The 27,824-nt window shown below is 33.5% G+C and overlaps 1 protein-coding gene and 1 non-coding gene across 2 annotated transcripts; both read right to left on the reverse strand.

The window, feature by feature from the left end:
- Positions 1-402: 402 nt before the first annotated feature.
- LOC115719250 (oxysterol-binding protein-related protein 3C) lies at positions 403-5,350 on the reverse strand. Its single transcript, XM_030648211.2, has 10 exons — positions 4,919-5,350; positions 3,934-4,027; positions 3,481-3,597; positions 3,299-3,371; positions 3,087-3,205; positions 2,666-2,787; positions 1,986-2,162; positions 1,483-1,627; positions 1,130-1,308; positions 403-1,034 (listed from the first exon to the last, which is right to left on the reverse strand). The coding sequence occupies exons 1-10, from the start codon at positions 5,014-5,016 to the stop codon at positions 788-790; spliced, it is 1,371 nt and encodes a 456-aa protein (XP_030504071.2). The 5' UTR covers positions 5,017-5,350; the 3' UTR covers positions 403-787.
- A 16,090-nt stretch (positions 5,351-21,440) lies between these two features.
- LOC133035243 (small nucleolar RNA R71) lies at positions 21,441-21,547 on the reverse strand. The gene has a single exon (XR_009686520.1). It is a non-coding gene; the product is annotated as a small nucleolar RNA R71 (small nucleolar RNA).
- Between the last annotated feature and the right edge of the window lie 6,277 nt (positions 21,548-27,824).

Consider the following 27,824-nt stretch of genomic DNA (forward strand, 5'->3'; position numbering starts at 1 on the left):
CATGAATATTTTGGGTAGATTAGGAAAATATTAGAATATTATGGTACAAATTAGTTAAAGGTCTAGAACTTGGTAATGGGTAAATTTTTAAGCGTGAAATTTCCCATGCAAATTCAATAAATCTTAAAATGCAAAAATGCATGGTATATACAATATGGCATGTCGAAAATATTCTTGTACAAAAAAGAAAATATTTAATAACTATAACTTGCAATTGTCTTGCAAAGTAATCGAGCATAGTAGGTGGCTACCTGACTCAAAACAAAATAAAAAATATTAAGACAAAATTAATTGTTAAGTAATTCTAACAATGGCATCGATCAAACGATCTACCAAGAAATACAGAAATTAGATTTTACCCCCAAGAAATAAAAGTAAAATGCTAAATTAGGAGGCAAGTCATTAAACTTCAATTGCCACTGGTAATAATAATATAACCCAAAGAAAAAAGAAAGAAACAAGTACGTACAGTACAGATAACAGAATTAGAAGCCAGTCTCTCACTAATAATATCTTCTTGTTTTTCCTATTCTTTTATATTCAATTTTATGTTTTAATCTTTCAATGGAACACAGTTGCAGCAGCAACTGACCGTTATGTTGATGAATCGAGTTTGGGACACAGAATATAAAGATTTCGTCAATCAGAAATGCAACTGTGATAGAGGAAACTAGTTTGATGTATTCACAACATACTAGGAAACAACCTATTGCATTCACATATTACACCAAGATGTTCCATTAACCAACTGCAGATTCTGATAAGTAAAGCAGATAACAAGAGTACCTCATTCCATAGACAAATTGCCAAACTGCCACGGGTTAAACTCAGTTGATCTAACATCAGCCACATCAATGGATTCTGAGTTATCAATAGCAGCCCGGTGTTCAGCATATTTCCCATTATATTGATACACTTCCAGTTCACCCCAAGGCGTGGGAGTAACTTCTTCAGTCAAATCAAACCATCTTGGTGCAAACTGATGACCTTTGGCCTCTCTCTCTTTCTTTTCAGCTCTCTGCCTCTCTTCCAAACTGTAATGAACAAAAAGACAGCAATGTAATTAGAACCGAAGAAATAACAGCATATACATAAAATCAAAGAGAAACTTGATAATTTTTTACAAGACCTGCTCTTCTCTGAACCAGCTTTAGAAAGATCACCATGCTCAAGTGCAAATCTATCAGGACGCAAACGCGAGTCCGATGCTAGCAACTTCTTAGGAGCAGTATCAAAGCTGTTTATTTTATGTGCAAAATACGTGTACTGAAATTTGTCATTCTTAGGCACATCAGCGACATGCCAAACCTGTAGAACCAGATTGGCATCAGCTACAGAAATAACAATTTTACCAGTTCAAACTTCATTAAATAAACGAATTAACACACATTAGTGACTGAGAAAAATGAGTAATACTTGGAATATACATATTCCCATATGAATAAGGAAAATAATTTAGAAGAAGAATGTACAGTAAGTAACCTCTTTCAACTCTGCCCCTGGAATAGGTTCGCCTTCCAAATCGCATGGTTGGCACTTCAGCGACTCATTCCATTTCCCTGTGATCAGTATTTTAGGCTCCTCAGCAGCATTATAAATATATCCATCAACTTCATAGCGACCAGCTCTGCAATTATACAATCATTTTTAAAACACCACTAACACAAAACAAGTTTTCTATTTCTCAGTTGTTAAAGGGGAAATAATAAAAGTTGAAATTCAATATAATTTTTTAACGATTAAAACACAGCACAGATAAGAAAAAAGGTTTCTTTAAATTTAGTGGAACTGGAATGTATGGAAATAAATTTAATTACTACACTGAATCATCTCTGTCTTCTCTCATATTCCTTTCGCACATGAACTGACAACATTATTTTAAAAAAAGGGTGGTGGAAAATCGTGCTTTTAGGTTTATGGGCACAATAACATGCTTGATGCCTTTAAGATTATGAAAAATAAAATAAAATGGTGTGGTTAATTACCCGAACCAACCGCATGGTTGAAAGTATAGCACAGCCTTATCTCCTGTAGTTTGATTTGTCATGATCATTTCCCCCGGTGAATCAATCCAGGTACGTCCGAATATTAGATTGTTAACCTTTGTGGGAGGAGGTACTAAATCTAAAAGAACACCATCTCTTTTAAGAGTAACACGAGTTCTGAAAATATTTAGAAGTACATAAGTATATATATACGACCAAGTTCAAATGAAGGGGAAGCATTTGACAACAAAAGAGCTTTATCACAGCAGCCTGGTATATAAGAATCAAATCCATTTAAAAATCACACATTCCGTGATTGTTGGAAGAAGAGATTCTTACACAGATAGGTTATAATGAAAAACTAGATGACACATAAATATTAGGGAAACTAGAAAATGAGCAAATGAGATCAAAGGATAAAATAAAGATGAACGAACAAGTTTAAATAAGAGAAAAAAGGGGTGTTTTTATATAAATATATATATAAATAAATAAAATAGGGTGTTGAATAATGAACAAGCTTGAAGAAGAAGAAGAAGAACAAATAGGCAAGTATAAAAAGAAGAAGAGCAAATAAGCAAATATAAGATGGTAGATGAATAAGTGAAAAGAACAAAAAAAAAAGACTACACAAGTTTGGTCTAGAAAGAGAAAACTCAGAGCAGGAAACCCACTATTACCTTCCAACAGGGTACACATCAACAGAGTTTCCTAAGAACTTAGTTTTTAACTTTGATGTCACATCGTATGTGAAGTGTTCATTTTCAGCATGCCCTGCACTCATTGGGGGATGATGACTTACCTAAAGTAAAAACAATATGGTAAGACATTTTAAATATTCACCAATATAATGTAGGAGAAGAGGACAATGCTAGAGGTCTAATATTTGGTTATAAGAAGTGCAAAATTTAAACTTCATCGAATCTCCATTCATACTTCTTACTCTAAACAGTAAACATGTATGGGTTCTGAAACGTATAGAACATACAGAAATCAAATGACCTAGAGGCCATCATGTACATTTAAAGAAGAGATGAAACCCCTAATAAGGCAAAATGAAAAAAAAAGTTTGTTGCAGAATCATAGGCCTACGAAGCTCACCTGCTCTGCAATAAATGAAATTCCGCCGTGATTAATCATTTCATATGTCTCTCCAAGAATAGGATTAAAAGGCTTCCATGTTCGTTGGTATGCATAGTAGACGGATATAGCCCATGATGCTGCAAGAAGTAACATAGAGTAGTATATTCCATCAATGATAAGAAGGGTCATCCATGTGCATCTTTAAAATTGAATTCAAAGCAAATACTCACATGCATAAACCAAACGCATGTAAGGATCTTCACATTCATCAGCTTGATCCAATAAGTAGGAATACTCCATTAACTGTTTTCAAAACATAGCATCAATCTACAGTAAGATCACACATTGTACATATATAATCAATGAGGATGTAGCATATATATAATATACTAAGTAACAATGAGCCACGGACCTCTGCCATTTTCTGTAGCATAGTCATTGGCTCAAAAATAATGACAGGAAGCGTCACCAGTGATGTGATATCAGAACCAATATACTTCTGCATCATCTTCCAGTAACTATCTCGCTCCTTAAAACAGGAAATAAACACAAAAATATCAGGTCTATAGTTGGTGAAGTATTCAACGCAATTAGCAAAGAAACACAGGACACAACAAATAGATAAATTGTAAAGACAAGCGACTATTATATGTGAAGAATTTCAAGACAGCTACTCCGTGGGTTACTTTAGTAAAAACTACTGACAATGACTATAAAATGAAGACAAAATATGCTTCTGAAAGCAGTAGTTATTACTCATAAGATAAGTAGAAAAACAAGTAAATTAAAATAAAAGCCATCTTTATACTGATCAGTTAAACAACACAATAAAAGGAAAAAGGAACAATATAAAAATTTAGCATACCTCATCCTTCCACCTTCCTCTTTGAGCTTCCTCCTCTGCATCTTCCTTTCCTCCCTCTGGGTTAATGACTTCAACTCCTTCATAACCAAGCAACCTACATAGAAAATAAAAAGAGATGCTGAAGAACCAAATTCTAACAGACCTTCCTCATCCCTTAACCGAAGATAAAGCAGATCAGCACATATCTTTTACAAGTCATTACAGTGGTAATACCACTTAATTATGAACAATCAAAGAAAAAGATGTACCAAATATCAAAAGGTCAATTATAGCAAGTTTTTAGTCAGCCAAATAATGTTTTCCATTGTTCAATTGTGCAAGCTGCTCGTACAAAAAGTTCTGACCAGTGGCAACAGAATTCATTTACAAATACAGAACCAAACTTTAGAGAGTGAATTATCTGAATGTAGCCGGAAGGGCCGGGACAATAAAAAGCAGCTACAACTAGAAATGAAAATCACTTCCCCAGGCACTTGATTATAGCCAAAATATGCACTATACTTATTATGATGGATCTGCTCCCGTAAATGAAAATTTGTTTGAGTCTTGTAACCAACCAAATTACCATTTCCTTAATCGCATCTATACACATGTTACTAAGACATGATTTGCGAAAGTTAAAACAAAAAAAGGCCATTTATGTGGGTTGAACTTGGCAAAGCCCTTCGGCTATCAAGCGCGTAATGCTTAAATCAGGTCATGATTATAATAATATGTGCATGGAGATAGAAAACTACGTCAAGGGAATAGAAAGCATTTGGAAAATTAACAGAAATCGATGTGAATGAAAAATATTATTCCATGTTTACTAAAAAAATAGATACAAACTTAATCAGATCGATCAATGTAAATTACAAAGCAAGAAACTCCAAAGAACCGTAATTAATAAACTAAAGCAAGAGCGTGAATTATAAGTTCTATTGAGAAGCCTATAAGAAAAGATAATAATTCCTCAATTCTAAGTTATGAGAGAGATAGAGATTACCCGTTCACAGATCGGTGCATGGCGTTACCAAAAATAGAGAGGCCAGAACTCATGGCAGCAAAGAAGCCTTTGCTATCATTCTTCTTGGGGCTACCCATCTCTCTGTACCAGTAAACCCTAACTGGACGATCAAGCTCGATGAATATTCTTCTTTTGACCTTTTGAGACAAACGAAATTTAAAATCCGCAGAGCGCTAACAATCTTGATTGAGATAAGACAAAAGATAAAAGTAACTAGATACGAATTTCAGATAAGATGGAGCGAAGACGAAAGGTAGCACTCGTTGGCTATGGCGTTTTTGAGAAACTCTCGTACGAGGGAGGAGGAGGAAAAGAAACCGCGAAAAATCTTTTGGCTTCTCACTTTTCTTGTTTGGCGTTTCAGATTGACTTTTCAAGCGCCACGCGCGTTCTATTGAGCAAGTGGCTTTTACATTTAGGATATTTACCGCTGAACTATCACAAATGTATTATTTTACGTACCCCTAAAACTTTTCAACCCAATAATATAGTCCCCCAACTCTTCCCTGTGTTGTATAATGGTACTTCAGTCCAGCAAATTTCATTTTTTGTAGCATGACAAAAAAGTGTCTCATGTATATTTTTGAAAGAAAATAAAGTTAAAATAATTTTTTTCATTTACTTATTTACATATAACTTACAATTCTAAACGTTTACTACACAATTTTCAGAATAGAAATAAAATAATTGAGAAATATAACAGAATAAATGAAGAATAATTAGAATCAATATTTGTAATATGTTGTTTACTAAAATTTCTTGAAAGTAGAATGATAATGATTTATCTTGTTTACTTTATCAGGATACGTAATCGAAATACTTAAATTGACTAAATTACCATTTTGAGTTAACTATAGAATATAGCAGTTATATTGTAAGACATCTTTTAAAAGATAAAATTGTCATTATAAATGTTGTAAATTCCTACAACACAAACTCAACACACACACACATGCACAACAGTGCTCATAAACTAGATACTAAAACCAGAAAAGAATCAAACATAAACAAGACAAAAATCAATGCAGAAAATAGAGAAAAATAAAGAGTGAGATAAGGAATTTTATCCTAGTTCGGATCTCAATGTGAGTCATATTCCAGCTCTCCCCCAAGGAGTATTTCCACTATTAAAATGTTGTTTACAAACACCAATTCCTGATCTTCAATCAGAGTAGCAAACAGAGAGAAATCCCTGAGCCGGTTTATTTCCCGAGCCACAGACAAATGCATCCCTTCTTCAACATCTTGAAGAAATGCCAAAAATTCGAATGGACCGAAGAATGCGAGGAGGCATTCAAAAAATTAAAAGAGCACATGACTAAACCTCCAATCCTGTCAAAACCCGTTCTCGGAGAAGACTTGTTACTATACTTAGCCGTCTCCGAGAATGCGGTTAGTACAGCCCTAGTCCGGGAAGAGGAAAAAACTCAGCACCCCGTGTACTATGTCAACAAACGCATGATAGGGGCGGAAACACGGTACCCAGTGATCGAAAAACTAGTTTTTTGCCTCCTGATAGCCTCAAGAAAGTTAAGACCTTACTTTCAGGCTCACCCGATCAAGGTGATGACTATCCACTCCGGCAAGTCCTACAGAAACCGGAGGCATCCGGGAGACTCCTCAAATGGGCTATGGAATTAAGCCAGTTTGATCTACACTATATACCACGCACTTCCATAAAAGGACAAGCGCTAGCGGACTTCATAACAGAGTGCAATGAAGCAGAGGCTAGTGCAAACGTTCTAACACCACAAACCCCATCATGGAAAGTTTTCGTGGACGGTGCCTCCAACGAAAACGGATCCGGAGCTGGGGTAGCAATGATATCTCCAAACGGACTTCGACTCCAGGCGGCCCTACGTTTCGAATTCACAGCTTCCAACAACGAGGCTGAATATGAAGCTCTGATTGCAGGGCTGAGGTTAGCAAAAGTCGTAGGTGCCACAAGAGTAGAAGTCTTCAGTGATTCACAGTTGGTGGTAAACCAAGTGTCGGGAGAATATCAAACGCGTGGAGAAAAAATGGTTGCATATGGGTTTTGTGCCCTAAATAAAACCCTTTACAATCTGATTAGTTATCAATATAAGAAATTTGAAGTGATTTATGTTTGCATGAATTTTACATGCTAATGGTTTAATATGTTTATTACATATACACACAAAATCAGTTAAGTCCAGATCATATGTTTATTCACAATTACAGTATCGTGAACACAGTGAAATGTAATTGTGATAATATGAATCAAAAGACTAAGTCCCTGTTTCATCAGTGTTTTGGATTTACACTGATGTGATAATCAGCGATGATGTGTACTTACACTTGGAGTAAGTATTATGTTCTTTTCAGGACATTAGTAAAGTATACTAGTTTCAAATGTATGGAGTATACATTGGACTGGACCGATATTTCAACTTAGTTAAGATATTATAAACTTACCGTCATATCTTTCCAAGTCAATATCAGTAGTTGATCTTAAGATTAAAAGAATCTAAATCCTGATATGCTTAGGCTCAACTCAGGAGTACTATTCATGTTCTTTGATTTATTAGTTAAGCCTACTTTTGGGTCAAGGTGATACGTATATTTTGGAAACATGATAGTATGATTGAGTGGGAGTGCTGAACATAAATATGGAATCTATAGCTTCTACTGGTGTATAGAAGTCAAGTGATGATTCCCTTCGAGCTTAGCTAAATAGAAGTAAATGGATGAGCTCTTGTTTAAGTGACTAATTTTTAGATCACTAAACATCATTTACAGGTAGCTAAGTGTTTTAAGGGGCAAAATACATTGAGGGGTGAGAACGGTAAAATTATCCCATCTCGATGTAAATCATCTATATAGAGGATCTTTGATCACAATAAGATTATAACAATGGTTAAATGAGATAGCATATCTATATCGCGGAACATATAATATGCTCTATATAAGTCTGAGAGTGCAATTCTAAGTTCTAAGAGTGGATTCAACGAAGAATTAATAAGTAGGAATTTACTTAGTAAATTCGGTTCACTTATTGGAAGCTCATCATATAGATCCATGGTCCCCATTCTAGTTGAGACTATACTGCTTGTAAGACTCAATAATTGATTTGTGATTAATCAATTATAATTCTAAAGTTAGACTATGTCTAATTTGTGAATTTTCACTAAGCAGGGGCGAAATTGTAAAGAAATGAGATTCTAGGTTTATTTATTTATTAATAGACTTTATATGTCTAATTAATAATTAAATTAAATGACAATATTATTTAATAATCTATTTTAGTTATTAAATAATTAGTTTTGGCATTTAAATGGTTAGAATTGTAAAATTGGCATTTTTGAGAAAATAGAAATAAAATTTGTGAAAACTACAAAATCCAAGTAAGGCCCATTACACACCATTGCCGGCCACTTGGAGTGGTTTTTCGAATTGATATTTTCATTATTTTAATGCCAAATAATTCCTAACCTAAACCTAGTAGTTGCCTATAAATAGAAAGTGATAGCTCAGTCAAAATAACTACTTTTCAGAAAATCAACTTTTTAGAAAACTGAGCCTTCCCTCTTTCTCTCTATAGCCGAAATCAACCCTCTCTCTTTTCTTCTTCATAAATTTCGAACCTTAGTGATAGAGTAAGTGCCCACACACAGCAAGTGGTACCTCAATCATAGATTGGAAGACTGTGAAGGATTACACACAAAGAGAAGGACATTCGGGCTCAGATCTTGATAATACTCCGCGACAGAAAGGATACAAGGGTTAGAGATCTGAGTGGAAGGAGACATTAATTCCGCTGCCATCAATGTAAGGTTTTCTTAACTTTATATGTGTTTATTTATCGTTTTAGAAGGTTCATATTTAGGGTGTTAAACAACATACTTGTGAGTAGATCTAAGATCCTGGTAAAATAAATTCCAACAACTGGCCTCAGAGCCATGGTAATTGATTTGCTTGCAAGAAATTTGGACTTTAAAACGATTGTTTGTGATTTGGATGGTTTCATGTTGTGTTGAGTGTTATTTGATGATTGATTGATGTTTGTAAATTTTCGTAAAAAATAATTGAAATTCTATTTCTGGAATTATTTTTATTGGATAGTATGGAAAACATTAAGCAATTTACTTTTTTACAGAACTCAATTTCGATTTAATTTGAATTAGTTATGATTTTTTGAAGTTTCAAATAAATCAGGGTCGTGCAATAGGGCCACGCGCGCGGACGAGGGTGACACCCTCGGACAGCACGCGTTCAAACAGCTGCTCGACCGAGCGCTTGTCTGAATCACGCCCATCTGCGCGCGGAAATCATGCAGCATCCTTGCTGCGCCATGTTTCCTCGCCCATGCAACCCCATACGCGCGCGCGCGGGCAGTATGCTCAGCATACTGTCCGTACAGCTCGCATTTTTTTTCGTTTTTCTTCAATTTTTCATGCTATTTCATGGATTTAACTTCCGATTTTTTATGTAGTTTTGTATTTAGACATTTACTATTCCTATTTCAATTCTAAATATCATAATTAAATTAATTAATTTGTTTTAATTTAATTCATGATATTAGTGTAATTTGAATTTGAAAATAGTAAATATCTATCTTTTTTGCTTAATTATCTATCTTATTTTTAAATTTGATTATATCTTATCTTATTTTTAAATTTAAGGTCAGATATTAAATTCTTTAAATTAAATATTTTTTTTTTTATAATTTGACCTTTTTAAATTTAAAATAAGATAACTATAATCATGATATTTTAAATAGAAGTAAGATATTTTGCTAACTTTTAAATTTTGTTATTTTATTTATTTAAATTAAATCATAAAATCTGAAAAAGATATTTATTTAACTTTTTTATTTTTATTGAATATTTAATTTATAAAATAACATTAAATTTTTAAAAGTAGTTAGCAAATTTTGAAATGATATTTAGGTTAGTTGAAACCTAATTTTTCAAAATTGTAGGTTTAATTTTAAATGTGATTTTATTAATTTCGAAAAATATATATATACTTTATTTTTTTAATTCGAAAATAAATATTATTTTTTATTATTTAATTATTTTTCGAAATTTAATTATTTAAAATTAAATAAATCCTACATCCAACTATCCAGCTAACCTTGTTGCATGAGTGTGTGTTTTAGCTTGTTTGTAAGTTTTATAAAACCTATTATTGCTTGATTGCAAATAGCCATGGTTAACTTGTTGACAGATCCAATGATCTGATTTTAACTCATGGTTCCATTGGTCAAGTAGATAATTTGTAACAGGTAAATTTTACAATCTTCTTTCATCTGTGTATGACCTAGCAACATGATAGGATCCATCTAAATGTGTGCTTGTGTGAGCCTATATGTTTATTTTATTATATAGATGCATATAGGTTGTTGCTAAATAAAATGTCACACCATGGTAGATTTTATTTAGGTCCATTTAGTTTTTGGACCTATTCAATTAATAACAGTTATTTATTTTAAGGTTAAATTCCTCTCTTTTGGCCCTTGTGTGAGAGTTGGGGACCAATAGAAGTGGGTACGACATACTGAACCCAACTCCCCCTCACATGAACTACTCCAATTGTGAAGGCCCATTTGCCTGATTTGAATAACTGTGCTAGGTTAATTAAATTAGTTTAACCTAATAAAATTGATTAGCAACATAATTAATTTTTAAAATATATGAAATTTATTTTCATTTTAATATTTTAAAGTCAATTTTAAGAAAAATACTTTTAGTTTTAGATATTATTTCTGAACAAACTATTTGTATATTTCTTGTATTTAATTAAATAAAGAATTTTAACTAACTAGATTATTTATGGAGCTTATTTAATTAAATATTCATATTTAAGGTATAAATTAATTATATTAACTGATTTTTCATATCTAACTTAAATTTGAATATTTTATTTAAATTTGAAATTAAGTTGAGGAATTCTAGGCATTAGTTGTTAAAGATTCTTAAGATATTTTTTAAGTTAATTTTAAACTTAAAATGAAATATTTTTTAAATTAATTTGTTACAACTTAATTATTGATATTTAATTAAATTTAAATTTGAAAATATTTAAGTTCTAGATTTTTTCTATAATCACTTAAATAAGATACTTTTTCAAATTTTGTTGAAAAGATACTTAGTCAAATAAGATATTTTCTAGATAGTTATTTTTAGACTACTTATTATTTCTAATATTAAATAGGAAAATATTATACATTGTGAAATTAATTATTTAAATAATTAATTTTGGTACAATTTATTTAAGTATATTTTTCCTAGTATTAAACTAGAAATTAATAATTAAGCCTTCTCTACACTTAATTATTTATTTCTTGCATTTAATACATTTAATTAAATTGAAAAATTAAATATCTAAGTTGATTCTCATCATGATACTTAAATATTTATTTTTCATGACACTTAATTAAATAGAAATTTTTTTTTTTAGTTGAAATTTAATTTTTCAACTTAAATTTAAATAATTTTCAAAATATATTTTTTTCTTTATTTTATTAATCAATTTCGAAATTGCATTTTAATTATGCAAGATGATTTTGAATTTATCTTGAAAAATAGATTAAGTTGTAAATTAATTATTTATTTTAATTAATTCTTGGACCAACTTAAATCAATGATTTTTTTTCATTTATTGATTAATTTAAAAATAAATGAATTAAAATATATTATTAGAAATTGAATTAATTAGTCAAAGGAAAATCTAGATAGATGATATTTTTGCTTGAAGTATTTTTTTTTCTAAGTATTTATTATTTAGTGTTTCGAAATAATAAAGTTTTATACTTTCTGTTTCCGAATACAATAAATATATTCTCATGAAAATTTATTTTAAGTTGCAAATTAATTTAAATTAATACAACTTAAATTATTTTCTTAATATTTATATATCAAAATTACTACTAAGATGGAAATAATTCAATTTATTTCAATCACCATCTAAGTATAATTTTATAAATATTAAATTTAATTCTAACTTAGAATTTTAATTCTAAATTCGTATTTAATGAATATATTTTATTAAAATAATAAGAAAATACATTTTTAAAGAATGAGCTTTATTATTATTAAGATATTCTATCTCCATTGTTGGTTTTACATAGCGTTTGTTTTAGTGAGTAATCCTCCCTAATGGAGGAACGTTCATTAGCAATTTCGCACCGTTTAATCTCGAAAGATAAGTAGCTTTGTAAGTGTTTTATATGGTATGGATCACCCTAATGGTGGCGACCATATTTGACTTGCAAAATATGAAACAGTGGTAGAAGCTCATAAGATAGAATAGCCTTGACTCTCGCCTAAACGGGACAACGCTGGATTCCAATCTTGATCGAATAAAAGGTTGCTAGAATGTTTAACATTTTAGATGAGCTGACAACTCTATTCAATAGATGGTAGCTTTGACTCTCGCCTAAACGGGACACTGATATCAGTTTGTTGAAAACCTTGGAAATTATTTAGGATTGTATTTTTTAGTATTTTTTCTTATCATTCCTACATGCTATGTGCTTATAATTTTTGAATTGATTTTGTGTTAAACCATTATTGATTTCTATTTATTATTTTTTAGTATCCTATATAACCACGATGAATTCATGTTATCACTGTTGACTGAAAATAAGCTAAATGGATCTAACTTTCCAAAATGGAATGAGAACATTAATATTGCTCTCATAGGAGAAAGTGCCTTGTTTGTGTTAACTGAGCCATCTCTAGAAGTGTCGGGGGACAATGCATCCTAAGTTGTGAAAGAAAAGTATGAGCGTTGGCAGAAAGCAAATGACAAAGCTCTATACTTTATGCTTTCCAGCATGGTTGACACCCTTAAAACTCGGTTTTCTAAAACCGAAAAGGCTGCTAAAGTAATGACGAAGTTAACTGGGCTATTCGGTAGGGCATCTCTTCAGTCTCGCTTTAACGCGACTAAGAAATATATCAATGCACGGATGGAACCCCATCAAAACGTGCGTGATCATGTTCTCCTCATGGCAAGTTATTTCCAAGAAGCCCAGGATCATGGTGCTGAAATGGATCACACTACTCAAGTAAGCCTTATCTTGAATAGTCTGACTCCAGCATTTCTGCCCTATACATCAAATTATGTCATGAATAAAAAGGACATAGACTTTCATGAGTTAGTCAATGACCTTCAGACATATGAAAATTTGATTGGAGGACCCAAGAAGAAAGGGAGTAAGCCTCAAAATTTTGGGAATGGTAATGGGACGGTCAAACTTGAGGCAAATGTTGCCTCTGCTTCTAAACCCAAATCGAAGAAGAAGTGGAAAAACACCAAGAAGCGTGCAAAATCCATGAAAAACAAAAAGGCTGCTACTTTTGGTGATGCTCTCAAAGGAAAGTGTTTCTACTGCAATGAGAAAGGTCATTGGAAACCCCAATGTCCTAAACTTCTTGCAAAGAAACAAGGTATTTCTTTTTATAAACTTTAAGAGTTTTAGTGAATTATTATCCAATTGGATTATTGATTCTGGACTAACTTTGTTTATTTGTTTCTTCTTCTTATAGGTCAAGCTACTTGAACTCAGATGATATCTTCATGAGTTAGATCGAAAAGCTGGACCAAGGGTGAAGATCGTCCAAGATGAAGATGAAGCTCATTTATCTATTTTGAATTAATTGTTTTAGTTTAAAGACAATTTGGATTTTGAATTTTAGTTAGGGATTTTTATCCCTGTTTTTCTCATATTGTTGCAATTTATTTTTATTATTAATAAAGTTTTTTTTTCTTCAAACAAATTGCAATTTATGAGATTGAGCTTCATTTACTTTATCTTTCAACACAATTACCACATTATATTTATATGTTTGTATGTGTAAGTGTTTTTATTATTGATGCAAATTCTATAATATTTACAACTCTTCATAGAGTTATATTAAATAAACACTAGAAATTATTTCTATGTTTATTAATAATTGTTAATTCTAATACAATTATTAAGAATTTGTTTAATAAAAGGATCTTTTGATCTGATAGGGGTGGAGAAAAGTTAAGAAAACTATGTGTTCAACGATCTTTTATATCTAATGAACTCTGGATTGTATTCAACTCCACATAAACTCTATAACACTTAGAGAATCATGATCTTTATAACCTTTAGGGGTGGATCATAATTTCTATATACTTAGGGGTGGAGTTTACTCCACAATACCCTATGTAACACATATTTTCTTTAAACATGGAAGTAATATAATGAATTAGCTATTATCAATATAATTCCTTGATCTTGATTGTATGTTCCAATTTAGTTTTACTATTGTAGTAAAAATGATACCTATAAAAGTTCTTTGATAATGTTTCACACTACCTTAATTGAGTGGGAGAATTTTAAAATTCTTTACCCATCTTCGTTAGGTTGACACTTGTGATAGGAACTTAAGAACACTACGGAAAAGCAAATCTAACCATTCATGTGGATAGATATAACTTATCAGAATTATGAGAATAAGATAATAGAATTCTAGTTCAGTCTATTCGAATGACTTGAGCTAAGAATTCTTAATCCTCATAAAATTTTATGGTATCTTAATTTTGATTACTTAATCTCTGGCATGTATTTTTCACTTCAAATACTAGTCTGCTATGTTGATGATTTAGTCTTAAAAGAAACTTAAAGTTTTAGACTAATAAGTCACAACTAGATAACTCTCCAAACAATAAAGAGGTTAAAAGAATTATTTAACCAGACATCTACTATTGAGTGGGAGCTATCTGAGATGTAATCAAATAAGGAACATTAGAAGATGTTCAAGAAAGATTTATGAAAGTGATCTATATGTTAGATATTAAGGAACTGTATATCAGTTATCCTTGTATCTTCCCAAACTCATTCGAAATTATGAGATGGTGGTTACTTTGGGGGTGGAGGAGTTATTCTATAATAATTCAAGCTCTACCAGAAAATAATGATAACTTTGTAAATTTGAAATTACCAGAAAGTTATATTACTGAAGAAAAGTCTACGCTGTATTATCTCAATTTCATATTTTAAAATATGAGAGATATGTCTCCTGTTTATTCAGATGTACTTTAAAACAGTAAGGATTTCAGTATCCCTTAATGAGTACAGCATATAGTAAAGAATGTTTCATATTGTATTTATGAACTAGTTTCCAGAAGTTTGGGTGGATTCAAATATACTACACTTGATCTGAAGATCAAGACATCAGATTGACTTATTTGCACACTTTGTTTTATGTTAGTGCAAGTGGGAGTTTGTTGGGTTTTGTGCCCTAAATAAAACCCTTTACAATCTGATTAGTTATCAATATAAGAAATTTGAAGTGATTTATGTTTGCATGAATTTTACATGCTAATGGTTTAATATGTTTATTACATATACACACAAAATCAGTTAAGTCCAGATCATATGTTTATTCAAAATTACAGTATCGTGAACACAGTGGAATGTAATTGTGATAATATGAATAAAAAGACTAAGTCCCTGTTTCATCAGTGTTTTGGATTTACACTGATGTGATAATCAGCGATGATGTGTACTTACACTTGGAGTAAGTATTATGTTCTTTCCAGGACATTAGTAAAGTATACTAGTTTCAAATGTATGGAGTATACATTGGACTGGACCGATATTTCAACTTAGTTAAGATATTATAAACTTCCCGTCATATCTTTCCAAGTCAATATCAGTAGTTGATCTTAAGATTAAAAGAATCTAAATCCTGATATGCTTAGGCTCAACTCAGGAGTACTATTCATGTTCTTTGATTTATTAGTTAAGCCTACTTTTGGGTCAAGGTGATACGTATATTTTGGGAACATGATAGTATGATTGAGTGGGAGTGCTGAACATAAATATGGAATCTATAGCTTCTACTGGTGTATAGAAGTCAAGTGATGATTCCCTTCGAGCTTAGCTAAATAGAAGTAAATGGATGAGCTCTTGTTTAAGTGACTAATTTTTAGATCACTAAACATCATTTACAGGTAGCTAAGTGTTTTAAGGGGCAAAATACATTGAGGGGTGAGAACAGTAAAATTATCTCATCTCGATGTAAATCATCTATATAGAGGATCTTTGATCACAATAAGATTATAACAATGGTTAAATGAGATAGCATATCTATATCGTGGAACATATAATATGCTCTATATAAGTCTGAGAGTGCAATTCTAAGTTCTAAGAGTGGATTCAACGAAGAATTAATAAGTAGGAATTTACTTAGTAAATTCGGTTCACTTATTGGAAGCTCAGCATATAGATCCATGGTCCCCATTCTAGTTGAGACTATACTGCTTGTAAGACTCAATAATTGATTTGTGATTAATCAATTATAATTCTAAAGTTAGATTATGTCTAATTTGTGAATTTTCACTAAGCAGCGGCGAAATTGTAAAGAAAAGAGATTCTAGGTTTATTTATTTATTAATAGACTTTCTATGTCTAATTAATAATTAAATTAAATGACAATATTATTTAATAATCTATTTTAGTTATTAAATAATTAGTTTTGGCATTTAAATGGTTAGAATTGTAAAATTGGCGTTTTTGAGAAAATAGAAATAAAATTTGTGAAAACTGCAAAATCTAAGTAAGGCCCATTACACACCATGGCCGGTCACTTGGAGTGGTTTTTCAAATTGATATTTTCATTATTTTAATCCCAAATAATTCCTAACCTAAACCTAGTAGTTGCCTATAAATAGAAAGTGATAGCTCAGTCAAAATAACTACTTTTCAGAAAATCAACTTTTCAGAAAACTGAGCCTTCCCTCTTTCTCTCTATAGCCGAAAGCAACCCTCTCTCTTTTCTTCTTCATAAATTTCGAACCTTAGTGATAGAGTAAGTGCCCACACACAGCAACTGGTACCTCAATCATAGATTGGAAGACTGTGAAGGATCACACACAAAGAGAAGGACATTCGGGCTCAGATCTTGATAATACTCTGCGACAGAAAGGATACAAGGGTTAGAGATCTGAGTGGAAGGAGACATTAATTTTGCTGCCATCAATGTAAGGTTTTCTTAACTTTATATGTGTTTATTTATCGTTTTAGAAAGTTCATATTTAGGGTGTTAAACAACATACTTGTGAGTAGATCTAAGATCCTGGTAAAATAAACATATCGGACCCTGAAACTAAGCAAATTATGCTAGAGGTCCACGAGGGGTTCTGCGGAGATCATACAGGAGGCCCGAGTCCCTCAAAGAAGATACTGAGACAAGGGTACTTTTGGCCAACCATGAAAAAAGACTGTATAGACTATGTCCAAAAATGTGATTCGTGCCAAAGATTCGCGAACATACCAAGAGCCCCCCCCAACGAGATTACCCTGATGACTAGTCCCTGGCCCTTCGCGGTCTGGGGGATAGATCTTATTGGGTCCCTGCCAACGGGAAAGGGAGGGGTAAATTATGTCATAGTAGCAGTAGACTACTTCACAAAGTGTACGGAGGCTGAGCCAATGAAGACTATAACTGCTAAAAAGCACTAGACTTTGTTATTAAAAACATAGTGTGTCGATATGGCTTGCCTCACAAGATAGTCTCAGATAACAGAAAGCAGTTCGACTGCGAAGAATTTACCGACTTCTGCAACCAACACGGAGTCGTCAAAAGCTTCTCCACGGTGGCAAGGCCACAAACGAACGGACAAGCGGAAGCGGTCAATAAGATCACCCTAAAGAAAAAGTTGCTGGCCTGCTGTTAGGCTATTTTTAGCCTATGTTTTGGGTCACTTTTTATAGTTGTTTTCCTTCTTTGTTATTATATTTGGAATAGAATTACGCTTGTTTTCTTTGGTTTCAGATTTCACACTTGGAATGTATAAATTGATCAAATTTCGGAAAACAACAATCTATAGAATAGAGAAAATTCTGCAAGAAAATAAAGCTGAAACTTCAAGCTTAAATTTGACTATGTTTTGATCAGATTTTGGAAAAAGTCAAAACATAAAAGTTTCAGATTTCTTTTTCTTCTTTCCAATGCATCTTGAATCAACTCATTTGGAGTTTGTATGTGAAAGTTATGCACATTTTACTGAAAGATGCTGAAGCTGTCAAATTTTGCTTCAGTAGTCGCGACCACCACTTTCCATGGTCGCGACCCTTTTTCATGGTCGCAATCCTTTTTCATGGTCGCGACCATGGTCGCGACTAGGAGACCAAACAGCAAGTTTTGTTTTTGTATTTTGCTTATGGTCGCGACTAGGCTTTATATGGTCGCGACCAGGGACGAAATACGAGATATTTGGCAAGTTTTTGACTTTTTTAAAGGTAGCAACCCTAATTTCTATTTAAAAGGCTCATGTTTTAGAAGGAAGAGAAGCAAGAACAGACCTGAAAAGTGAATGAAAGGGGAGAAGAAGCGATCTTGAAGACGCGGAGCGATATCACCATCTAGTTTCTTTCTTTTACCCTCTATCTATCTTTTATGTCTAGTTTTGTTTCAGAATTAATCATGGATGTTTTTATTATTGTTATGAGCTAAATTTCCCATTTAGGGAGGATGATGAATGTTGTTTAAAGTTTTTGCCTAGTTAATGAATAATTGTCATTCCTCCATCTTGATTGTGAAATTATCTATATTTGTGTTTAATTTTAGGGATAATTGCGGTAAAAGTCCCCAAAAAGTTAGGGTTGATGCAGATTAGTCCTCAACCTCAAAAATTGGCGGTAATAGTCCCCAAGGTCACCATTTTCGTTAGTCCGTTGGTCCCTCTTTTTAACTGATCCGTTAAACTCAAATAAAATGCCACGTGTCAATTTTTAAATTGTCCAAATAATAATTTTAATTAAAATTTTTAAAATAAAATAAAAAACTTAAAACAAATATTTTAAAATCATAAATTTATTTTTTTAAAAAAAAAAATAAGAACAAATAAATTATTTTAAAATTAATTAATTAATTTATTTTTATTTTTTCACAAAACCGACCCTTACTTTTCTCTTTCCCCTTCGTCTTCTTCGTTCTGTGCCAAAACCTCCATAGCCACCATGGTCTGGAGCTCCAACTGTCGTCCCCTAAAACCTCCATAGTCGACCCTTGCTTTTCTCTCTTCCCTTCGTCTTCTTCTTCATGAACCCAGCTATCCTCTTTTCTTGTTCATCTTCTTCATTTCTCTTCAACCCAGCCATCATCACCACACTTCGAGCTCTACTTTTCTCATATCTAATCGAGCTAGACTACCCCAAGATCACAACATCGTCCCCATGCCAAACCTCACCCCCATTTTATTTCTTCTCCTACAGTTTTCCTACAACAAGAACAAAAAAAATCCTCACCCACACTATGCTCAGATTTGAGATCCGGACCACGCCGATATCGTTCTAGAGCTTTTCACCGGGAGGTCGAGATTTGAAGGCCAATGAACCGGTTCTGGGTTGGTTTTTGTAGTCGATGACCGAAGCCTAACCACCTTGCAAAATCGAAGGGACCCATTGTCGGATTTGGAGTTGGTTTCCGTCATTGATGACCGAAGCCATGGTTTTGATGCTATCATCTGTTAATTGATAAAATCAGAGCCAAAGCTTATTTCTCTTGAAAGTCAACAGTATGGAGACCAGATGAATAAAAAGAAAGCATATGAAAATGCAAGTAATCCTAGTTGAGCTAAATATATGTATAAGCACTACCTCCAGTTGCATATAGGGAATTGTAGTGTACTTCGCTCCAAAAACTCAGCTAAACTTCTAAAAAGACGCAAAACAAGAAATCCATAATCCAATCCAAATATGAACAAGAAAACTCCATTTTCATTTTGAGCATTCTGATATGTGAGAAATGGTTGATGAAACACTGATGTTTCATGTACCAAACTAGCATGTGATTTACTATATTAGGTTTTTTTAATTAATTAGATTTTTTTTTCCTGGAACATTGATAAATTTTAAGAAGAAGAAGAAGAGGAGGAGGATCGGGGTGGGTGGGATTTGGGGATAAATTATAGGATTTTATTTTATTTTCTTAGATAATGTTTTTTTAATTTTAATAAAAGAAAAAGAATAAAAATAAATATTATAGTTTTTATTTTTTATATAATTTCTAATTATTTAAATTTTTAATAATATTTATTAAGTGTACCAATAATGTTTTGACACGTGTTAATTGCTGTAGCAATTAACGGACTATTTAACTTAGGTACTAACGGACTAACAAAAATGGTGACCTTAGGGACTATTACCGCCAATTTTTGAGGTTAGGGACTAATCTGCATCAACCCTAACTTTTTGGGGACTTTTGCCGCAATTATCTCTTAATTTTATGTGTAAGCTTGATCACCTTCTACATGTTCTATGATCTCAATTAAAAATCTGAAAAGTGAGAATTGAGAATGCTAAAATTGGATAATTGAGGTTCTATGTGAAACGAAAGTATTTGCATGACTTATGTGACAATTAGATTATTGCTTAATGCTGATTTCATGACTTTTCAAAATTCGATCAAATCGATCGTTAGTTTAATTAAGAGATTAATTAGAGAACATGTGATTTAGAACCTAAAAGATCTGAAAAGAGTTAGGTTAATTTATAATATGTCATTCACTTCAAGAAAAGGATAGCAATTAGGCATTAACAATTGGGTAAACAAACAACAGGATTCTCCTCCCTATTGTCTCATCTTGATTAATATTCACTTGTTTTATTTAAGTTTCTTGAATTACTTTTATTCTTTTTTTAAATCGTAAAAAATATTGATTTGCCAAATAGAATCATAAGTATAATTTAGTAGTAATTAATCCAATTCCCTGTGGTTCGACCTCACTTGCGTGAGTTTACTACTTGATTGCGTGCACTTGCATATTGTTTCACAATTTTCGTAACAAGCTTTTGGCGCCGTTGCCGGGGAATTGTTTAAAAATTGATATTACAAAAATTATATTAAATTCTACTTTGGTTAATTCTTTCTGCTTATTGCGAATCTGTTTCTTTTAGATTGTCTATTTCAGGAATTAAAGGTGTATGCGACGTCAAGGACAAGGTGTCATCTTGCCGGTGGATCCTGAAATTGAGAAGACTTGTAGGAGAAACAGAAGAAACAAGAGGCAAGAAAGGGTTTCAGCAACTGCTGAAACAGAAGAAATCATGGCTGATAATGCCAATGGCGGTAACAATGGAGGCAACAACGGTAATAACGGTGGTGCCATTGAAGATCAAGCAAATGGTCGTAGTCTGAGGGACTACATTCTTCCAACTTTGACGAGGGTTCAGTCTTGTATAAGACCACCCGCCGTAGATGCCAACAACTTTGAAATAAAGCCTGCCATACTCCAAATGGTGCAATCCTCAGTTCAGTTCGAAGGACTCCCCTTTGAAGACCCCAATCTGCACTTGTCAAATTTTATGGAGCTATGTCAGACCTTCAAAGTCAATGGAGTTAGTGATGATGCCATCCGCTTGAGACTTTTCCCATTCTCGCTAAGAGAGCGAGCTAAGAGTTGGATGATCTCCTTGCCACCGAACTCTTTTGCAACATAGACTGATTTGGCGACAAAGTTCTTGTCCAAGTTTTTTCCTCCAACTAAAGCTGCCAAGCTGCGAGGTGAAATTAATAATTTTTGTCAACTGGACAATGAATCTCTCTATGAGGCTTGGGAGAGGTTCAAGGATCTCATCAGAAAATGTCCACATCATGGGATCGAAAAAGTGGATGTTGGTTCATAATTTCTACAATAGGCTGATTGGTAATACCAGAATAATTATAGACGCCGCAGCTGGTGGGGCATTTATGAGAAAAAGTGTAAATGAGGCCTATGATCTGCTCAAAGAAATGGCCATGAATAACCAACAATGGCCAACTGAAAGAAGCCAAACAAGAAAAGCTGGTGGTATGCACGAGGTAAACGTCATCACCAAGTTGACAGCCCAAGTGGAGGCCCTGACGAAGTTGATGACTGCTCAGGTGAAACAGGCTCAAGTTACTTGTGAGCTATGTGGGGGCCCTCACACATATGACACATGCTCGGTGGATGTGAACAGTTTGCCAATGGATCAAGCAAAAGCCATTGGGAACTATTCTCAAAACAATAATTATGGGCTCAACCAACAGGGGTTCTACCAGCAGAGAAATTAACCCCAACAAAACCAACAACAACTGCAACAACAAAGTCCTAGTGGAGGCTTAAATATCCAAGCTGACTTGTTGCTCCAATTCATGATGGAGACTAAAGCCTCTATTAAAACTCTAGAAACTCAGATGGAACAATTGGCTACTCAAGTGGCAAAACAAGCTCAAGGAAATTCACCTAGCACTAGTGAGCCAAAAGGAAAAGAGCAATGTAAAGCAATTTCCTTGAGGAGTGGAAAGAGTTATGAGGGACCTAGTGGCAAGCAACTAGTTGAAGATGTGGTTCAGGATTGACGGGTACAGACACAGGCACCAAAGGAAAAGAACACTACTGAGGGTCTTGCACCGAAAGAAGCTTCTCCTCCATCAGCATAGATCACCTGTAACGCCCTAAATAATTAAGCACGCTACCCAAAATACTTGTGGAATCCTAATCCCCTAATTCGGGATTACTAATCAAAATAGCGCAGAATTTAAACTTTTAAATTAAACGGAGTGAAAATAAAACTTGTAATATATTTAAACTTTTAAACGGTTGGGATCCCAAAAATATTTATAAACTTTATTACAAGTCATTTTTCGTTCTAGCCGACCTAAGCGGCAAATCAGAATTCAAAAGTTCAACACTGATAGACCCTTAACCCGCTTGGTCTGATATGGCTTGAACATGTACATTCCTCGCCCTGCTCCTGAAACTCATGGCTGATCAGCAAATGCCTTACCCTTTCCTGCACAATAGAGCACCCGTGAGCCAAGCCCAGCAAGATAGTATATAACATAACAATAATAATATGCTCATCATACTATTTAAACAATAATGTCATTCATATATGTCTGTGTGTCACAGACCTGCATGTCACACTCACATGCCTATTTATGTCTACGTGACGTAGACCTATGTGTTGCGCTCACACATCTATTTATATCTACGTGGCGTGAACTGCGTCTTCCTTGCTCTCACACGTCTAATTACAATAAGGCCCTAGAATAGTTCATCTCGGTTCTGATTACCGAGTCCAACTTGATTATGCCTTGAACGCATAACCTTTAATCTCAATATGTATAACACATAATTAATGGTGCAGTGCTGTAGACCTGCATGTTACGCTCACATGCCTATTTATGTCTACGTGGCGTAGACCTACGTGTTGTTCTCACACGTCTATATACAATAAGGCCTTAGTAGGGTTTACCTCGGTTTTGATTACCGAGCCTAACCTGGTTATGCCTTGCTTGCATAACCCTTATTCTTATATATACGTAATCCATACATTACGTTCTTTCAATGGTTTATCCTGGTGATATATACCAGGTTTAACCCAGTTATGTCTCATACACATAACTTTTAACATACATGCGTGTATTCAACATTTACTACAACATATGTAATCTTAGGGTAATAACCCTAACTTACATACTAAGTAACCACTCATACAATACATTTCTATATACTCAGATAACATTTACTAAGAGCGTTAACCCTAACTCATGCTTTCACTGGATTCATAATCTTCTAGGGTAATAACCCTAGACCGCATTAAAATTAACTCAAGGTACCAACTTACCGAGTCTAGCTTAATTATGCCTTAAGCGCATAATTCATAATCTCAATATATACATTTATCCAACATGGCATAGTATTTATACAACATATATCACTAGGGTAATAACCCTAGCTTATTAAACCGCTCATGTTAGGGTAATAACCCTAATCTCGGTTACTAAACTTTCATGCATATCATTCACAAGATAAGTACCACTGTGCATACTCTACGTGCTAATCACTGTCTTACTTGATGTCCCACAATGACAGAGATTCCAAATCCCCGGGTGCTCATGATCAGGTGCCGATAATCCTAGTCACACAATCTGAGATTTCACAAATAGGGTTAACCCCTGATTTCATTTTCATAAAATATTCACATGGCATTTAAAATTCACATATTCAGATAAAGCTCGAAAAGAGCTTTCCAACGGTATATAGAACTCCCAAATCGGAGTCTAGATCACAAAGTTATGGCTATTTGAAGTTTGCAAAAAGGATTTGCCCAGAAAGAAATGGGCGCGCCGCGGCATGCTAAATACCATGCCGCGGCACTTGGGTTCAAAACCCAGAAAATTCAAAAACCAGCAACGATTTTCATGCCCAAAACTCATCCAAATCACCCCAATTCACAACCAAACTCTCAAATCATCAAATAGGGTTGCTAGCAATTATTAAGGGGTCAAAATAACCTATTTCAAGCATCAATTTCCAGCAATAAATCCCAGAATTTCAGATTACTAAATCATGAAAATCAAAGCTCCAACTTGAGCTTAATTCCATAAAACTCAAGCTCAAGAACTCATACATCAAACACCAATTTTTAGAGTTCAATAACAGAATAAAAACACAAATAAAATCCTTTAAATTCTATCCAAACTTAACCCAAACAAACTCAAGAAATTAAAGCTCAAAACAACCCAACACACTTGAACATGCATCACAAGTTCATAATCACAAGCCAGTAGCCACACCACATTCTATGCTTTTACAACAATTAATTTCATCAATAAAACTCAGATTAAAACTATAAGAAGTTACCTCAAACTCAATCCAAGAATAAGCTTAAGATTTCACATACACAAAGCTTCAAATCCAAGCTCAACCAAGTAATTCTTCAAGAAATTCCCCAATTAGAAAATAGGTTTGAGAAAATGAAAGAGGGAAAGAGAGAGGGTCGGGTAAGGGCCAAAGCAACCAGAAATTTCTTTTCAATTTTCTCAAAATTTGCTTCTTTTATTAAATATAAAACAAAGGGTCAAAAGACCATTTTGCCCCTAGGGCCATATAACATTCACTTTATCATACAAGGGCAAAAATGACATTTCATGCACAATTCAAACCCAATTAATTTCAGATTATTCACCAACATTAAAATGCCAAATAATTTAATCCAATTTGCATTTCGGGCAGAACTCCAGATTCGCCAGAAATACCGATTTGTGACTATACGCAGGCACAATCGGAGAACTCACATGAAAAGACAACACAGGTATACTATATAATAATATAGTTCTATTAAGCACGTAATTAAATTATTTTCATCGTTTTACCCTTCTCAGGTCAAAATTACTAAAATGCCCCTAGCTCACCAACGGGGTCTTAATATGCCATAAATCATATTAATTCAAAGATATTGAACTATATAATAATATAATTCCTCAACTATTTATAATTATCTAATTAGGATTTTGCTAATTCATTTCTTAATTCCAGGGTATTACATCACCATATTAAAATTCCTTACCCTCAAAGACTCCGCAAGAACAACCTCGACAAGCAGTTTTCAAAATTTCTTGAAATATTCAGGAAGCTGCACATTAACATTCCATTTGCGAAGGCCTTGGAGCTAATGCCAACTTACCTGAAGTTCATGAAAGAAATTTTAGCTAAGAAAAGGAAGTTGGAAGAATTCGAGACAGTGGCACTCACTGAGGAGTGCAGTGCAATTTTGCAGAAGAAACTACCGCCCAAGCTTAAAGATCTGGGTAGTTTCAATATTCCATGCTCTATAGGGGGTTCGGTGGAAACTAAAGCTCTATGTGATTTGGGAGCAAGCATTAATCTAATGCCCTTGTCTGTCTTCAAAATGCTAGGATTGGGAAAAGCAAAGCCCACAACAGTGACTTTACAACTGGCAGATCGTTCTTTGACTCATCCTCTTGGGATAATTGAAGATGTACTGGTGAAGGTTGGTAAGTTTATCTTCCCTGCTGATTTCCTAATTCTTGATATGGAGGAAGATTCAACTATCCCCATTATTTTGGGAAGACCATTCTTAGCCACGGGACGATCATTAATAGATGTTCAAAAGGGGGAGTGCAAGACGAAGAGGTCAATTTTAATGTTTTTGCCCCAACCGAAATTCCTACATGTTGCAAGATTGAGATGGTGAAGGGTTCTTTTGTTAAAGCTGATAAGAAGAGAGTAAAGCCTAAAGAGCAACTTCGAACGATTCGGCGTCGTTGGAAAAGATTGATGTGTGGTAGTTCTGAAGGTGAACTTACTCTTGTGCAAAACTCTGAAATTAACAATATTGGAGGTCAATTTTCTTCATTCGGTACGAGGGCTCTTTTGGATGCAAGGGGTGGACTTGATCCAATTTGAAGCAGTATTGAGGTTCAACCCCTTCTGATGAGGGTGCAGGTAAGTCTCCCTTTCCTTGTTTTGCATGACACATAGGGGACAATGTGTATTCTAAGTTTGGGGGAGGGGACTTATAAAAAAAAATTAATTGTTTTAGTTATTCTGTTCTTTTTAGTTATTTTTCTTTAGTTTAGTCTTTTTATTTGGTAGTTAGTCGATTAAATAAACTGAAGATAGTTGTGTGCTGCTGTTAATTGTGATATGTCCTGAAATTTTGAAACTATGTGCTTAATTATGTTAACTCGTTGGATTAGTTTGGATGCTTGTGAAACCTGTGTATGAATACAATTTGACGATCTGTGAAATATGTTATAATTGTTTTACTGTGGTTTGTGGTAAGATTGATTGAATAGCTTAGAACTTGCATGTCTTATTCTCTTGAGGCGAAATCCTTGACAGCATTTAATAGGAACATGATTTAGGCAGTTTGTTTGGATAGTTTGAGCCTTTCAAGCCTACCATAAAATGAATATCCTTTGTGAACCCTTTTGAGCCTAAACATGTTTCGTTTCTTCACTCATTGAACTAAAAGATGTATCCACACTGTTGTTTTTGTCCTCATTACATTTTGAATGGTATCATAAGCCTTACAATAAGTTTGGGAGAGTGAAATATATAGTGTGTGGAAGTATAGAAGAAAAGAAAAGAAAAAATCTTGCGTGATTGAGAAACATGTGAAAAAAAAAAAGAAAGAATCGTAACTCGGCATCACTTGAAAAAAGAAAAGAATGAAAAAAATCAGAAATAAAAGAAAATTTCAGTGATGTCTAGTGATTAAAAAAAAAGTATAAAAAATCTCAATCATGGGTAGTTGTGGGAACACTTCGGGAAATTTTAAAATTATGAGAAGCTTGTGGGTTCTTTTGTACTTATGATATCTTTAGCCAAAATTGTCTTTCATTTTCCAAATATCTAAGCCATAAATTCTAACCTTAAAAAGTCCTTTTGATTTCAAAAAGAATGTGGTCAATATCAGTGGAGAGAGGTAAGCATGCAAGCATATTGGCTATTGGTTTGCGGACTAGTTTGATGGAGTGAAACCATTATGACATTATTTCGATACTGAAATTAGTTTGTATCTCTGCATTGTGTGATAAAATGAGCATCCTAATTAATTGTTAGAGTTTTTAGAATTGAAAATCTAGTTTAGTTAATGGAAGGAAATTTCACATGAGCTGGCAGTAATATAATTATCTGATAGCTTAGTTAATCGAGTTTTAGTGTTAGTCTTAGTCTTACTCGAGGGCGAGTAAGAATCTAGTTTGGGGGAATTTGTTAGGCTATTTTTAGCCTACGTTTTGGGTTACTTTTATAGTTGTTTTCCTTCTTTATTATTATATTTGGAGTAGAATTACGCTTGTTTTCTTTGGTTTCAGGTTTCACACTTGGAATGTATAAATTGATCAAATTTCGGAAAATAACAATCTATAGAATAGAGAAAATTCTGCAAGAAAATAAAGCTGAAACTTCAAGCTTAAATTTGACTATGTTTTGATCAGATTTTAGAAAAGGTCAAAACATAAAAGTTTTAGATTTTTTTTTCTTCTTTCCAACGCATCTTGAATTAACTCATTTGGACTTTGTATGTGAAAGTTATGCACATTTTACTGAAAGATGCTGAAGCTGTCAAATTTTGCTTCAGTAGTCGCGACCACCACTT

This window comes from Cannabis sativa, chromosome 2 (assembly GCF_029168945.1).
Source record: "Cannabis sativa cultivar Pink pepper isolate KNU-18-1 chromosome 2, ASM2916894v1, whole genome shotgun sequence".
Taxonomy (NCBI): domain Eukaryota; kingdom Viridiplantae; phylum Streptophyta; class Magnoliopsida; order Rosales; family Cannabaceae; genus Cannabis; species Cannabis sativa.

Bases quoted from the DNA above. Each gene is read 5' to 3' on its own strand.
- LOC115719250 (XM_030648211.2), bottom strand. From the start codon at position 5,016: ATGGGTAGCCCCAAGAAGAATGATAGCAAAGGCTTCTTTGCTGCCATG. The intron at 3,598-3,933 runs GTATGCTAAATT...TCCTGTTTTAAG, and splicing joins GAGGAAGGTGGAAGGATGAG to GAGCGAGATAGTTACTGGAA. The intron at 1,035-1,129 runs GTCTTGTAAAAA...TGTTCATTACAG, and splicing joins GCTGGTTCAGAGAAGAGCAG to TTTGGAAGAGAGGCAGAGAG.